This window comes from Thermobia domestica, chromosome 16, assembly GCF_964235325.1.
Source record: "Thermobia domestica chromosome 16, izTheDome1.hap1.1, whole genome shotgun sequence".
In the NCBI taxonomy this organism is placed as follows: Eukaryota; Metazoa; Arthropoda; class Insecta; order Zygentoma; family Lepismatidae; genus Thermobia; species Thermobia domestica.
Window position 1 is genome coordinate 127,706,366 of NC_137469.1, and position 17,099 is coordinate 127,723,464.

Here is a 17,099-nt window from a genome sequence, read left to right on the forward strand (position 1 = left end):
TCAGGATTAAGAAAAATTCAAGTAACAAAACATGAATAGAAGTTGTACCTCAGCGATAAGTGTTTAACAAGACATTTTAGGATTGAGAAACAGTCACAACAACATGAGCTATTGTAAAGAATATGAGGCTGTTTGATTACAACTTCCGAAACCATATAACGATCAAATAGAATTTCAAAACAATAATCAACCTCTTACAGTTCCATTTGAATTTATGCTGATTTTAAATGTATATTATATACAATGAAAATAGAAACATTAATGTTCTAAAGCAGTAAAGTACAAAAAGTATTTTCCAATAAGTTTCTATTACTATATTAACCCTGCTACTACCGGAATTTTTTCATTGCACTGGATACCGTTGGGGTCACTGGTGACCCCATTTCGTTTATTGAAGAAAGACAACCTTCTTTGTTTATAAAAACATTTAATGGTGCCCAGTTTTACATTCTATCGTGTTTGTTTATACATTGTTATTAACTTATCTTTTCTGGTCACGCAATGTGCTTAATGTGTTGATAAATTGTTAACATAGTGCAATTATATAAATTAAGTGCAGGTATACACATAGGGAAACTTAATAATTTGGATGATGATTAGTAGTATAGCTGAAATTTCCACTCTAATTGCCTATTTTAGACACAATTCGATTCTAAAACAGTTCTCTAAATTTTTGTTTACCTGCGATTTTTTTTTTTTTTTGTTCAGGAAATTTTGATCTCTAAGAAACAAACTGCTCACAAAAGAACTTTACAAAATTACACTGTCGTTTTAGTCGTTGTCACATTTTACACACAGAATAGCTAAGTGTTGCTTATACACGTATGTTTCGCATCTTTGCATATGTCTTGCATAACATACCGCTCATAGAAATGACAACGACCTCATTTTCGATATTTATTGGATTCTGAAGATATACACGGGAACTCTGAACGCCGAAGTCGGTTTTGTGTAGTTAGAGACTTAGCTAGTTCAAGAAGAAATATTGTCCATCTGTAATTACTTCTGCTGTTCCATTCAGGATTGAATGAAAACCAAATGATGAAAACGTTGAGAGCACTGAAGCTAATGACGGAGGGGTCAGCATCGTACTTCCACATGCATCAAAAGCGTCTCTAATTGGAAATAATTTATCCGTACTATGATTTTTGCCTCAATGTTGAGTGTCATTGAACCGGAAACATCGAGATATCTGTGTAAATCTATTTCTTCACATTGATTTGTTGGAAATAGGCCTGTCATCTTCTTTATTCCACCAATGTATAATACATTCATTTTGTGCTTTTTATACTTTTTCTAGTATAAGAAGCAATATGAAACACTGAAGTTCACCCTTATCAACATACGCTCATTTATATCCATATGTAATACAGCATTCCTTGTTTGTCCATTTCAAAATAGTTTCAAGAATATTGGGTCTCACAAAGAGCTCGAAAGGAGATTGAACCATATCCACATTCCTGATACTCTGACGTGTAATCCCTGTTTCCAGTGTTGATAATATTGCGAGACGGAGTCTTAGAGACGGAAACTGAGTCCTGAGAAGTATTTAGTGGATTACTACTGTAGATTTATTGTCAATTCTCCGACTTGAAAAGAAAATGCGGATTCATAAGATAAAAGAAAGGGAAAATCAACATTGCAATAACATAAGATGACTAACAGAAATCAGGATCAAATTCAGGACAAGGATAGAAATATGTTTATCATCGTAGTTGATCGTGCTCATTAGGAACAATTTTAGTGGATTATTCAGAAACATAACATTGAATAATATGCCGCGGTTGCTCATTGGTAGCACCTTCATCTCTGGTGCCTGAGATTCCTGGTTGAATCCCAGCTCGCGCCAAGTGTAATTTGTGGTGAATAAACACGATGTGGATGGGTTTTCTTGGGGTTCACCCGTTTTCTCCCACTTTCTTCTATCAGCCATTTCATTCATTCTCATTATCGTCGTCACCTTTAGACTAGGTGCAATAACCGTGGACTCTTTTCCAATTCCTTTTTCTACAATATTTTATACGGATGAGAAAAAGGAAATAACGAAAAGGGGAATCATATTATCAAATGAAAGAACAATTCTGAAATGTGTCTTTCATGAAAGTTCAGAAAACTAATAGATCAGGACAAGAAATACAGCAGATAATGCAAGGCTACGATTTCAACTAGGAGCTATTTCTCATTATTTTCAGGATCCCGCTGGATCGAAAGGCTAGCACACTTACCTTCGACCCAGGGCTGGGTTCTATTCCCGGTAGGAGTGCAGTTGAAGGAAGAAATTGGTTCGGATTCCCCTACACTCAGTACGCCTACGTCACCTTTAGTCTAAACAGCATAATCGAGTGACGTCAAACTCAAAACAAAGCAAATCATTATTTTAGAGTTTTATACTACATGAAAGTATATCGCACTGTATTTTACCATTTCCATAAAATAATAAATTCAATTGACAACAATGATTGACAAAAATACAAATGCAACAAAAGTAGAAGTCCATTAGAACATACCTACTTGTAAGTGCAGATGTTGAGGTATCATTTTTGCTTCTTTCAAGCATACAGTCATCTTCAGAATCTAGATATGAATCTGAAATATATTCATCTATATCACTATAGTCCAAAATTTCATCTATTTCACAACCGTCACTAGATGAAACATCATCACTTGCACGATCTTCTGGCGAAAAGTCAGAATCAGTGATTTCTTCATACAAATTTTTTTCTACGTCTTTGCAAGATAGATTTTTTGATGCCATGGTGTTTCTCATACATTCCAGAAAACAATTGAAGAGTGATTTGTGTCAAATTTTACTCCGAATAATCAGTGACATGTATCGAAAAATACAAAAGTTATTAATAATTGCTGGGGTCCTATTTGACCCCAGTGGTACTCGGTGCAGGAAGTAAAGAAACTTGCGCTCACATACACACAAAAAATATCACAATGTACCAAAGTGAAGTTCCAAAGCAAACATGAAAATCCAATGTTTTTCATTTTTTAATGTAATTTTATACACACTGTTAAACTTAGCTTGGGGTCATATAGGACCCCACGGTAGTAGGAAGGTTAAGTAATGAAATGGAGATTATAAAAGCTCTGTTAATTATATTGGTCTAGATGCTGCGAAAGTATTTGTTGAAATGTTACAGAAAGAAGCAATAAAAATAAACAAGATATACAACCATTAAGTTGAAATATATATATATTCTAACTGAAGAGGAAGAAGAAATATGTAACAGCTAAGATACTTGTCATTATGTGAAAGAAACTTTAGTGATTTACCCTCAGGAGTTCAAAAACAAAGAAATACATTAAAAAGAAGATATTATTCTACAAAAATAAAGATGATGTGGGCATCAAAATAGAACAATGGAAATGTGAGTTAAGAAAATGTTTGTATAAGATACATAAAAATAAAGCAAAGATAAGAGATCATAATCATTTAACTGGAAACTTTAAAGATAAAGCTCATAACTATTATAATTTAAACTGTATGAATTCTGATTTTATTGCAGTATTTATTTGCAACTTCAGTGGTTATGATACTCATCTCTTTGTTAAAGAGATTGCTTATGATACGAATGAGATAAAACTAATTATAAATAACGAGGAAAATATATAACATAATCGAAATACATGGGGGTTGATAAAAAGAATGTGATCCATTTACGATTTCTAGATTCATTTAGGTTCATATCAAAGAGTTTAGCAGAATTAACGAATAACTTTACAAAAGAACAATATAGAGAAACATCAAAATACTTTCCCACTGATCTATTAGATTTTGGAATTCAAAAGATGTGTATCCATATGATTATATTGACTCAATTCAAACATTAGAAGAAACAAACCTACCATCAAAGGAAATATTCTTTAATAATCTTACCGAAACTTATGTAAGTGATCAAGAATATAAAAATGTGAAAACTTTTGGAAATTATTCAATATTATAAACCTTACTGAATATTGCTATTCAATATTATAAACCTTACTGAATATTGCTAACTTTATAACAAAACGGATGTGTTATTATTAACAGACGTGTTTGAAAACTTTAGAGATATAAGTATCAAAGCTTATGGTTTAAACTCTGCTTGGTATTTCACTGCTCTTGGCTTATCGTGGGATTCAATGTTAAAAATGACAAAAATTAATCTAGAAATGTTGATGGGTTATGATAAGATATTAATGATATAAAAGGGTATAAGAGATAGAATCTCACAATGTAGTAAAAGATATGTAAAAGCAAACAACAAATATATGGAAAACTATAATAAAAGTGAATGTTCAAAGTATGTAACATATTTAGATGCAAATAATTTATACGGTTGGGGTATGAGTCAAAAAATGCCCTATAAAGACTAAATGGTTTAAACCTTTCACTGACATAATGAATAGTCCAGATGACTCTGATGTAGGTTATATATTTAAAGTTGATTTAGAAAATCTGAAGTATCTACATAATAATCACTCGGATCTACCATTAGCTCCAGAAAATATGTGCCCACCAGGACCAAAACAATCAAAATTATTAACCACATTTACTAACTAAGAAAGATATGTAACTCACTATAAAAATTTAAGACCGTATTTCTCACTTGGAATGAGATTAAAGGAAGTTCACAGAGTATTAGGGTTCAAATAATCAGATTGGTTAAGGAAACATTTAGATTTAAATACTAATATGAGAACAAAAGCTAACAATGATTTCGAAAAGGACTTTTACAAAATAATGAATAATAACGTATTCGGGAAGACGATGGAAAATATTAGAAAGAGACCATGTATTGCCTTAGAATGTGATTCAAAGGAGGTAGAGAAATTAATAGAGAAACCGAACTTTGATTACAAAACGATTTTTATTGAAGATGTATGTGCGATGCACATGAAAAAAGAGAAATTATAATTCAATAAACCAATATACACCATCAATTCCAAAATAAACCGAACTTTTGAAAACAAATAGTACCACTAGTGCCATCTGTTGTAATATTTTACCGGTAGATGGCGTAGTCCCTCATTGACAACTGGTATAAGTGTCATGACATTTGGATGCACGGCAACAAAGTTATTGCGTTTCAACTGTCTGTGTGTTGTGTACATCGGTCGGAAAATGAGTTTCAAACAACGAGCTGCAATTGAGTTTTGTGTTAAACTGGGTAAAACGTTTAGTGAAACGCACCAAATGCTAGAAAATGCATATGGTGATGAGTGTCTATCCCGTACGCAAGTTTACGAGTGGTTCAGGCGATTCAAATCGGGTAGAGAGACGCTGGATGATGACGAAAGATCAGGCCGTCCGAGAACCGGATTATCGGAAGAAAACATCGAAAAAGTGCGTGAATTCATCAAAAATAACAAAAACTCGTCGGTGAAAGTTATTGAAATGGAATTAGGCATTCCTCAAACAACCGCATACCGCATTTTGACCGAAGTTTTGGGCCTTAAGAAGGTTAATTCGCGGTTTGTACCACACAACCTCACCGAAAGCCAAAAAGTTGATCGAATTGCGCATTGCAAAGACATCGTTAAAAGTGCTCGACAGGATCGAAACTTCTTGAAATCGATTGTAACTGGTGACGAGACGTGGTGTTTTGAATATGAGCCCGAAACAAAGCGGCAAAGTGCTGAATGGAGAGCGCCGGATGAAGGAACACCCAAAAAAGTCGCTTGGTGAAGTCAAAAGTTAAGGTGATGCTGATTTGTTTTTACGATTCAAAAGGAATTATCCACAAAGAATTTGTTCAGCCCGACCAGACAGTCACTGGAGAGTTTTACTTGGGCGTCATGAAGCGTTTGCTGGCAAGAATTCGTCGTATTCGGCCCGAATATCGCGAAATCGGCAGTTGGACTCTTTTGGACGATAATGCACCATCACATCGTTCGCGACTTGTAACTGAATTTTTGGTCAAAAGTCACATTATTCGGTTGCATCATCCGCCCTATTCACCAGATCTCGCTCCGTGCGATTTCTATCTGTTCCCGAAACTGCATTTGGCGATGAAAGGAAAGTGGCACGCATCGATTGATGCCATTGAGAAGGCGACGACCGCCGTCCTAAAGACCATTCTAATAAAGGACATGGAGAAGTCGTTTGACAACTTGTTGGAGCGTGCAAATATGTGTATCGATGCAGAAGGGGAATACATTGATTAATAAAAATGATTTGTTCCAAAATGTACATTGCTTTTTTGTTTTTTTAAAACGTTATGTTTCTTTTGGAATGGAGGGTGTATGTTGGACTGAATATATTAGAAATATCAAAACTGTTAATGCACGATTTCTATTACAACACTATGAAACCTAAATTTGGAATCAATATAGATTTATGTTACAGAGATACTGATAGTTTTATATATGAAAGAGAAACAGTTGACTTCTGCGAAGACTTAAAAGATTGGATTGCGATCTAAGATGTATGAATTTAGAATAGCAAATAAAGAAAAGAAAAAAGTGCAAGGAATAATTAAATGTGTAGCAGCGAAAGCATTGTAGTTCGATGATTATAAGAAATCCCTATTCCATAATATAAAAGCATATAAAGTTATAAACCTTATTCGTAGTCATAACCATGGTGTATATACTATATCTGTTAATAAGTTAGCGTTAGATCCGAGTGATAAGAAAAGATATATACTAAAGGATGGTGTAAATACTTTAGCTTGGTGTCACTATAGGATAGAAGAATAGTAGATGTAGTTGTGATTCTTAGATATAAGCTTGTAGATGTAATTTAGTTGTAGTTCTTAGATATACGTTTTTATGGATATCATAAAGTCTATGCTCTTGCACTATGTATTTATGTAGTGTTGTACATAAAAAGCTTGTTGTTAAGTTATGCACAAAATATTATACATAGACCAGTTTCTTTAATTGTTATGTGTACAAAATCCGGTGTTGTGAAAGTGGCGTAAAAGGAACATTTACCCTCTACTCATCTGCACATTAAAATTGATATAAAATCGTTTATATTCCTATTAACCTTCAATGATATTATTTGATTTCCCTAGTATCATAAAAATAAGACTAAGCTGTGAACGACTCAAACGTTTATCCTAACTCGAAATATTAAGAAGCTAGTAATAGCCTTACCGCTTGTATCAGCCAAAGTAAGAGTACAGAGAAGGACTGCAAAGGAAGTTGTCTTCCACATAGTGATTTTCCTTATTTGCCTCGCCACTTACATACCTGAAAAAATAAAATATTATCTTTGTATCCATTAAAATTTAAGTGGAACTATTGCTTGCCTCTATCTATGTTCTCTGACTTCTCGGTGCCGGTAGATTAGCAGCGTCATTAATATTCAGTGTGGACCATTTATTTTGAACGATCTTATCTTGAAATGATCTTGTAACTTCTAAACTACGTGTTAAAAGTCGATTTAAAAATTTATAACATGTACATCTTGTCTCAAAAAGGTTGAGCGCATTCTTTATTGGTGTTTTGGGGCAAACATTTTCTAAGTCCAACTTCGGGTATCTTCGGAAAAAGTAAACCAGGTTCAAACCTCCAAGCCAGCCTTTGCAATCGGGAAAAAGTTTGCAGATGCGTTTTTCTTCTTTTAAATATAACAAGACTTGTTACCAAGTGTAGAAAAAAGCAACATTGATTGAAATACTTAATGATCAATATTTTGAAACCTTCAGCACATGCTTGTCATTTAGCTCTCCATACGTAATGGGACATTTAGATTCGTAAACGAATCATTCCATATATAAAGGAATGATCAAAGTTAAGACATATAACATAATTATCGCCTGAATACTAAAATAAAAGTCAAAGTAGAAGAAAAATAGCGTTTGTAGTGGATATGAATGTCATAATTTTCTTGAGAACCGTTATACATCGCTAGAAGCATTTTTCCGAAGTCCTTGTGTTAGCTCACTCGTAAGCTGTCTGACTTCAAATCATAAGGTTGTGAGTTCGATTCCCACCTCTGTCAAGGCTTTTTTATTTATATTTTCCGCAATGCATGAAAAATTATATAAAATAATTACATTAAAATACATCAGTTATATATATATATATATAGCATAACCATTGCAGAACATAGTAATTATTATGTTTAAAATTTAACTTCTGAGATAGGTAGGTGTTCACAGTAGGTCGGTATTATATATGAGAATGTTAAATACAAGTTAGGAAAATCGTTTAATAGCAGTAAATAAATGATGTAGTGTATTTATTTGCTGCTATTTGTCATACAGATGTTACTTCTCAATATTCTCATTACAGCATGTCACTTACATTCGTGAAATACAGTATATTCCTACGGATATAGAAAGTGTATAAACAGAGTATTCAAAGTCGGATCCTGCTTTAAGACACATAACCTTTCCCGATCCCCTTAACGTCACGGGAAGAAAAACAAATTCTCTTTAGGACGGAATGTCGTTACTTAGACTCTCATTCGAATACATTGAATATGTTTTTGTATATTCATCTCTCTCTCTCTCTCTCTCGCTCTCTTTCGCTTTGTTTATGTGTGTGCATGTTGCGGAATATCCCAAGTTGAATACAACATTTGCGAAGTATATGAGCATCATTGTCATCGAATACCGGAAATTGAAAGTCGTGTTTCTTCAGGTTGGGTTTGCGTTTTTTTGTTAGCTCAATGGTAGAGTACGGGCTTGGCAATGAAGAGGTCTTGAGGTCAAAGCCTGCAGCGAATTATCATTTTTTTTGTTAGTAGAATTGCACAGAAATCGGATAGAAGGAGTCGTTTACTTCTAGAAATATATTCAGAAGCGTTTAGGTAGTCCTAAAAAGGGCTGTTTTCGGGAGTTAATTCGGGGACACTAACATTGTGTCCAAGACCCTTCTGAATTTATTACACGCCCCATTCTTCTGGGCATGGAATCTATTAAATGGGTGACAAATCTATCTCATTCCCCTACCTCCAGACATGTTTCGGAAACGAGATGCCACAGGTCATCCTGAGTTCTTGGTGGATCTGCCTCAGGCCAACTGTCCCTTAGAGTACGCTTCACTTCTGCCCACATACTTTCCATGGGATTGAGGTCTGCTCCACGAGGCGGCCAGTCAATTAAACCAATCTCAGGCTGCCCTGCGAACCATTCCTGAACCACATGGGAAGTGTGTATTGGGGACTAGTCTTGCTGGAAGTGAATTACACCATCAGGCTGAAATACTTGTATAGATGGCAGCATGATATTACTCATAATGTTTAAGTACTGAGCACTGTCCAGATGTCCTTCAATTCTGTGAAGCTGCCCTGCTCCGCGACTGGAAATCCAACCCCCACATGAAATAGATACATGGACACTGCAATTGCAAGTAGCCACATATCCAGGGTCATATCGGGTTCCTCTCGGACTATACACAAAACGGCGTCCCTCATTTGATGTTGTTAATGTGGATTCATCTGAGAAAACTAAGTTTTCCCAATTGCGACCCACATTCGCCTGTGCAAACGCGAGACGGTAAATTTTGTGGTCGTCTGAGAGTTTTTCCTTCACGGCAGCAACGGCCACGTAACCCAGCATGACGAAGCTTTCGCAGAGCTGTATGCTTACCACCAGGAAAGGGAGAAGCTTCCCTTAGCTGTCTAGACGTCCTTAGTGGGTCTAACCAACACCCCGGGCATCGTTTACTAATATCGCATCTTCGGCTTCGATCGACACATGAGGACGACCAGGAGATCGTAAATTACCAGTCTGATCTGTAGCACCTTATTTCCGAATCCATCGCCTTCCTGTAGAGGCTAGGACACCTACTCGCCTGCTAGCTGCAGTTGCAGAATAGCCCTCCAACCCTGTTAAAGTAAATACTGATGTTGCTGTACGTCTATCCATAGTTACCAATGTTCTCAGCTGTGAGCAGGAAGCAATAGGTAAAAGCTAGTACCTGACATGTGATTGGTTACTTGCACGACATGCCTATTGCGGGGAACGACTTGGTCAACGACTAGCGAAAGAAATCCGAAAATGGTGCGCGTAATAATAATAATATTAAAAACAGTTTTTTTTATAAAGCAATATTAATGCATACGAATAGCAGTTTAAAGAATGAATTGTTATACTGACTTTATCCGTATAAAAACATATACCATATTCCAAACAGATTAAGCGATATGATGATAGCTGTTTTGAGACGAACACTTTCGAAGTCCAACCTTGGGTATCTTAGGAAAACAGTAAACTAAAGCTGCTGGTTCGAACCTCCAAGCCAACCTTAGCAATCGGGAAAAAATGTACAGATATGTTTTTCCTCCTGTTAAATAAGACATGTTGAAATGGTATTAAGTGTAGAAAAAAGTAACAATGATTGAAATACTTAATGATACAATATTTCGAAACTATGTATTCACACTCTCGTTTCGTAATTGTGATTTCCATACGGAAAAGAGCATTTACGTAAGAATCCAGTTATATTTCAGAAGCAGTTTCCGAAAAGCGGTCATGTTAGCTTAGTGGTACACCGCCGAGCGTTTAAATTTTGAGTTCGATACCCGTTCAGGTGACATTCTTTTATGATATTCTATTTTCCTCAATGCATGAAAATTATGTAAAATAGTTACATTAAAATTCATCAGTTGTATATATTCATATACTCATTTCACGACATAAGTAATTCTTATCTTTAAAATATAACATCTGAGGTGTTGACAGAACGTCGGTGTGTTATATGTGAATATTAAATACAAATTAAGAATATCGTGTAATAGCAATAAATAAGTTATGTAATGTATTTGTTTGCAGCTATTTTCATACGCAGGTAACTTCTCAATGTTCGCATTACAGCACTTAGGAAGAGCATATCGAAAATCGGATCGTGGTTCAAGACAAAGAACTAGCTAGCCCCAAACTGTCACGTAAGAAATTCATGAATCGCAAAAGTAAAGTGAAGAGATTGAGAGCGGTAATACCTTAATCGCTCTCTCTCAACTCTCTCTTATCTGCATTTATACATATAAAAGTGTATGTGTGTGTATGTATGTTCCAACATAACTCATGTATGCCTAGAGCAGGGTTTCTCAACCTGGGAGTCGCGGCCCCTAGGGGTCGCGAGAGGGTTTAATGGGGGTCGCAAAGGTAAGCGAAAGAGATAAATATAGTTAGAATCTAATACCGGAAATTATTTTTAAATATTATTTTGAATTTTGTTCTGATAGGCATACTTTTATTTTTTATATATACTGTAAAGAACAATAAAAAATAAGTCTACTTAACATTTTCAAAGGGTGCAGAGTTGTTTAAAAATTAATTTAAATGAAAGAGGTATGATATGAAACTAATGAGAACTGTATATAGAAATTCCAGAAAAATACACATGCAACAAAACCTGCACATTGGAATGCGATTAAAATTGAAACCTAATGGGATACCTAAGCATAGTGTAATTTCACTAGTGCAGCAATGCCCGGTTCAATCTTCGTGACGAACATTATCAAGCCATTTTCAACTGATAAGTGATTTCTTGTCTTTGTTTTAATGTTTACCATGAAAAAAAAACTTTCGCACATGTACAACATAGCAAATGGAATTATTACTTCTAAAGCAGCAGATATCAGACCAGGATATTCTTCTCTCCTCATCAGGCAAAACTTATCCAAGTCTTCGTTACAGAAAACCAGTTGCAAAGACTTGTCCCACGATCATTCTATTAGTTGGTCAAGATGTTGTGGGCTTAGATCAGCTACGCTAATGGCCTCTTCAATCCATCTTGTACCAGCTTAACATCCATTTTGTTCCAGCACCTTCGTGGCTGGGAATATAGATATTACAGTTACTGTATCCACTGTCAGTGCCGGGCGCCGAAAAAAGGGGGCACAAATTTTGGAGGAAGTGTGTTACTCAAGTTAGGAAAGTGCATGTGCACATGTATAAAATAGAAGGAAAAACGTAATAAAATATGCTCAAAATCAAGGAAAAGCAGGGTTTATGTTTGAAAATTTTACTGAGCTTCGTGCAAACCATGGTGGCGCTTAGCAGCTAGTCTGTCGACCTCACTCATATGTACGGAGATATCGTCGTATACTCTCGCCCTGGGCGCTGATTTTCCATGCCACGGCACTGTTCACTATAAACAAGAATGGATTCTACTATTATAGAAATAGGTATGTTAAAAATCCCACACAAGCTTATAATAAAACAAATTATAAAAGGGTCGCTGGCAAGAGGATGTGATAAAAGGGGATCGTGATAGGAATTAGGTTGAGAACCACTGGCCTAGAGTAATTTTAACCACGTTTCATATAGTCTGAAAAAGAGTGTTGGAAAGATTGCTAGAAAATGATCGATATTAGTGTCGAATTCATAGTTTTCGGGGTCGCTCAGATAAAAAACGTGACTTTCGATTTTGCTTAACTCCGATTAAGCTCTCATTAGTAGGGATGGGCACGAGCGACTTTTCTTTGAAACTCGACTCGACTCGAAATCGACACCTTTGAGGTCTACTGTAGGACTCGAAAAATGTCCTGCAACTCGACTCGGATTACAGTCGAGTCGAACCAAAACGAGCCAAATCCTGTGTGTAGTCCTACCTATACAATACATAGACAATATAGTTATTCTATTATCAATGATACTACTATTGCTACAATTATTATTATTATTATTATTATTATTATTATTATTATTATTATTATTATTATTATTATTATTATTATTATTATGACAACACCGTGTATAAACGTGAACGATAGACGGTTAGTAAAGGAATACTATATGCTAGTTGACTGCCGACGTCGGTAATCATGAAGTCTACAACTCAAAGACATCGTTCATTACCCTAAGCTGTAAACGTCGATAGACTACAGATGGTCAACTATTGACTTCTCGCCAAAATTGGTGGCCCCGCAGCGATGATCCGCGGTGGCTGTGACCCCAGTTCCATTTTGAAAATTTTACTACCAGAGGCGGAGACGCGATGAAACGCCAACGAATTACAAAATTAGTCTCCCAAAATATGTTAAATTGCCTATGTGTGTGATTTGTTTATATTTAGGTGAGTTAAAAAAAACCGGGGTGGACGCGAACGATCAATATTACAACTACTATGCACGTGTTCTTCAGACTTCCCCACGAAAACGGTCATAAAAAGCTTGCTTTTTGAAGGATAAATCATTGACTTCTTAATTTAGCCAATCAGACAAACCCCTACATCTCGAGTTCTAGGAGGTGGTACCGTGAACTGTTTCAGATATATTGCTTTCTGGTGGGGTGCTATCTATGTGCCAAATTTGAGCATAATAGCCGACGTGCATCTTCGGAGCCTCTTATCTTTAGTACAATTTTAACCAGAGATGGTATGGGTCAATGAAAATTTAATCCACGACCCACCACGAACCACTATCACCCACCACCCAAATGACCTATTGGCCCACTCTGACCCATCATACATCGTGATCCACTGTGACCCACCACCAACTATGAACCACTCTGAACCATTGCGACCAACTCCGACCCACCGAAACCCATCGACATCAACTCTGACCCATGATCCACGTCCTCCTCTCCATTGACTAAAGAGGTTACACATGTAATGAAACAAGACTGCGAAATTGTCACTTATCGGAGTTTGAATTTCTACCGTCAATGGCTCAAGCACCTCTCTTTTACAATACTGGTGGATCTGACTTTTACGATATATAATGGCAAAGTGTTTCTCATCTTCCGAATTAAAATGAATTTAAATTTATCATGTATAATTATTTCTTTGTTGCCTTACAGACACATTTCAGTAGAAAATAGGATGAAATTTGAAAGTCTCAAATTAAGGAAAAGTAGACCAACGTAGAAAAAGAAAGAAAAACTAATTTTCTATATAATTAAGCATGCCGTACTAATTGAAAATGCCCATGTAATTAAGGTTAGAACACAAATTTTATGGCCATTTTTCTCTCAACTTTATGGCTTGATTGCCTTATGCTCTGAACCCTCTAAATATTAAACACCAGCTTCTGCAATTATAAATAGAAAGCAGTGGGTATAAAATTCGAAGAACTAGTTTTCATTACTCATTTGTTTCTCAACTAATATCAATCGTTTTCGATTATTTTTACAAATCAACCCATTACAAATTTCCAATATATAGAAAATGCACCCCACTCCTCCGCTAATAAAAGACAATTTTAAAAAAGTGCCAGGACATATTCTGTTTATTTTTAATAAAGAGTTATATGCTGAATTTCAGCTCTTAGTTAAAAGGCTTGTGAGATACTCAATTTTTCGCAAAAATTCGGACTTCTACTCCCCTCTAAGGACATGTATTACAATGAAAGTGATACGCGTATATTAACTTCCCAGTTTGGATTGGGGCCTGATTATATACCAAACGTCATTTCATTTGACTTCGCAGTTTGACCGTGATGATTACCCAGACATAGTTACTTTCAATTTTTTATAATATAATTCATATGTTACAGGTGATTCAAAAATATTTTCTCCTCTAGAAACTCACAGGCTGCATCCCAAAATCCACCTCCTATTGCTATTACCACTCTTACAGTTGCAAGTATGAAAATCCAAAAGTGAATGAACTTTTTTCATTAGAAACAAATGAGGAAAGAAAAAATGGAGATCTTGAAAGTAAAATGTAGAAAATCTCACCAGTGTTCAGAAGATGTTGTCTACAATGCACTGAACAGAATGGGTCGAAAGGGAATGTGAGTCACGGTGAGTGGTGTTTCGCAGTAGGTCACATCCTTTTGACCCACGATCCACTGACCCACTCACAAATCTTGACCCATTCACCCACTTACCAACCGACCCATTGACCAACTCCATCTTTGATTTTAACATGTCTTCTTTCATTTAAAAGACGAAACACACATCCACACAATTTTTTCGTCGATTGCGAAGGTTGGCTTGATATAATAGTTGAAATCGTAATTTTTTCTCACGGTGAGAAATTGATATGATTAAAACACCCATCTTGAAGTGGGTACAAACTACCTTACAAAATTATTAGAAACACTCTCTTAACCCCGAAAACTATAAATTTGACAAATATTTCAGTATTTTTTTAGATTCTATTTTTAGCTCTCCCAGGCCATCATCCTGTAAAGATGGGGATGAATTTGGATGTAAACTCCATTCTGCGCATCACTATCCATCTCAACGACAGAGAAAATTATGAATAAAACTCTAAGATCAGTCGTTTTGTATTGTTTTTACATTTCACACCTCCCAACTTCCATAACTTCGTACTACCACAATATTTTCTTCTTAGATTGAAAGTAATATGTCCCCCAAGTTTGGTAAATGTTCCCCAGACATTAAGGAGTTACGCTGGAATATACACTTATACAGAAATGTTAAAGTACTTAAAGCTGTGCGAGCAATGCCTTCGATGCTGCCCCTTTATATTCAAAATCCAGCTGACATGTTCGTCCAGAAGTATTGCTATTTATCTCGGTGATAACGAAACTATTGACTCTACACTAATATCGGTCGTTTTAAATCATTGTATATGTTACCCAAATCTCGTCTCTTCTTATTAGATGTGCTAGGGGATTTTACTCCTACTGCAAGTTGAACTTAAAGGCCATCGTAACTGCTCCCAATGAACTTAGGGACCCCGAAAGATGTGGATTCGACATTAACATTGGTCATTTTCAATTATTTCTACATGTCAAAATTGCACACACCTCTTCAGGATCCTAATGAGGGCTTAACTTACGTGGCACCCGAAGTGCCACTCTTTATCTAATCCACCCCGAAAATTATGGATTCGACACTAATTTCGGTCTTTTTTTTTATAATTTTGATGTCAGCCCCTTTGATTTCTCCTAGGAGAGCAAAAGGATACTGCCACCGTTAGGACTAAATTTGGTCTTAAATGACATTAAAATTTCTTCCAATTAATTTAGCGACCAGTGTAGCATTTAGAAGCTCGGCGTCCCTACGCACTTTTGCTCTCGGCGCCCTCAATAACTACATATTCCTCCACCCCTTTATCCCTAACTTAAAAATAAAACTTAATTCGAATATGCTTAATTAGTGAATTTATTACAGTTAAATACCACTCACTACATGCTACAGCTACAACTACGTAACAAATTTTTTTTAAAAAATGTGAAACATGTTCTGAATTATTTTTTAGATCTTTTACGCTATTATTAAACACATTAGAATAGTAAAAGAGGATTATTCATAAAATAGTATATTTGCTCTTGATTTTTAACTTTTTCCTACGGAAAAATTTAAAATATTATTCAAGTTTTAAACTTTGCACTCTGCAAATATGTTGCCCTCTAGGCAATGGGACTAATGTGAAATGTGGACTAATGTAGACTAATGGGAAATGCGGCACTGTTAGCAGCGCTGAAAACTTACGATTCGATTCTAATATCGGTTGATTTCGATATTTTTTATGTCGCTACGTAATAGGGATGGCCAGACGGATCCGGATACGAAATTTCGGATCTTGGATCCGGACATGGTATCCGGATCTTGGATCCGAATCCGAAATTTCGGATCTTGAATCCGGATCCGGAATTCCGGATATTGGATGCGGATCCGAAGTTTCGGATCTTGGATCCGGATCCGGAATTTCAATCTTGGATCCGAATCCGAAATTTCGGATCTTGGATCCGGTTCCGGATATCCCGTTCCTGGATCCAGATTCGAAATTTTGAAGTTCAGATTCGGACTCCTGTTTTGAATATTTTAGGCCTTAGATTCAGACCCAGAACTAAAATATCCTCATGTATAAAATTTACTAGGTGACTTTTATCTAACTCAGTGGGAAGACAATTCAATTTAAATGACAAGAGGTTACATCAAAATTTCATTTTCATATTTTTCGGGGTTAGACCACTGTTGCGCACACCCCATCATTTAGTCTTTAGTATATCTTTAAACGTACTATAAGTATGCCACTTTCATCTCAAGTCAGTACATGTAGTTGTATAGATCTGCCTTTTGTTATATATTAATCGAGTTAAGATTAAAATTCAATTGTTTGTGAGACCTATGATAATATTTTCAGATTGAGTTATAACGTTGAACAACTGCATAGTAATGCTGCATATTTTTTCTTCAGATTGGAAATTAATGTAGTCTATCTTATACAGTCGGCTCTTATGATTAATCCAATGATCTGAACTCCTGGAACATTACGCTAAAATCATG

The 17,099-nt window shown here is 35.7% G+C and overlaps 1 protein-coding gene across 3 annotated transcripts in view; it reads right to left on the bottom strand.

The window, feature by feature from the left end:
- Positions 1-17,099, bottom strand: part of LOC145673403 (uncharacterized) — a 501,393-nt gene that overhangs the window by 399,001 nt on the left and 85,293 nt on the right. For all 3 annotated transcript variants that reach the window (XM_081743070.1, XM_081743067.1, XM_081743068.1), the window contains exon 2: positions 7,093-7,188. In XM_081743070.1, coding sequence (XP_081599196.1) covers positions 7,093-7,153 — 61 coding nt within the window. In that variant the 5' untranslated portion in view covers positions 7,154-7,188. The remainder of the gene's footprint in view (positions 1-7,092; positions 7,189-17,099) is intronic.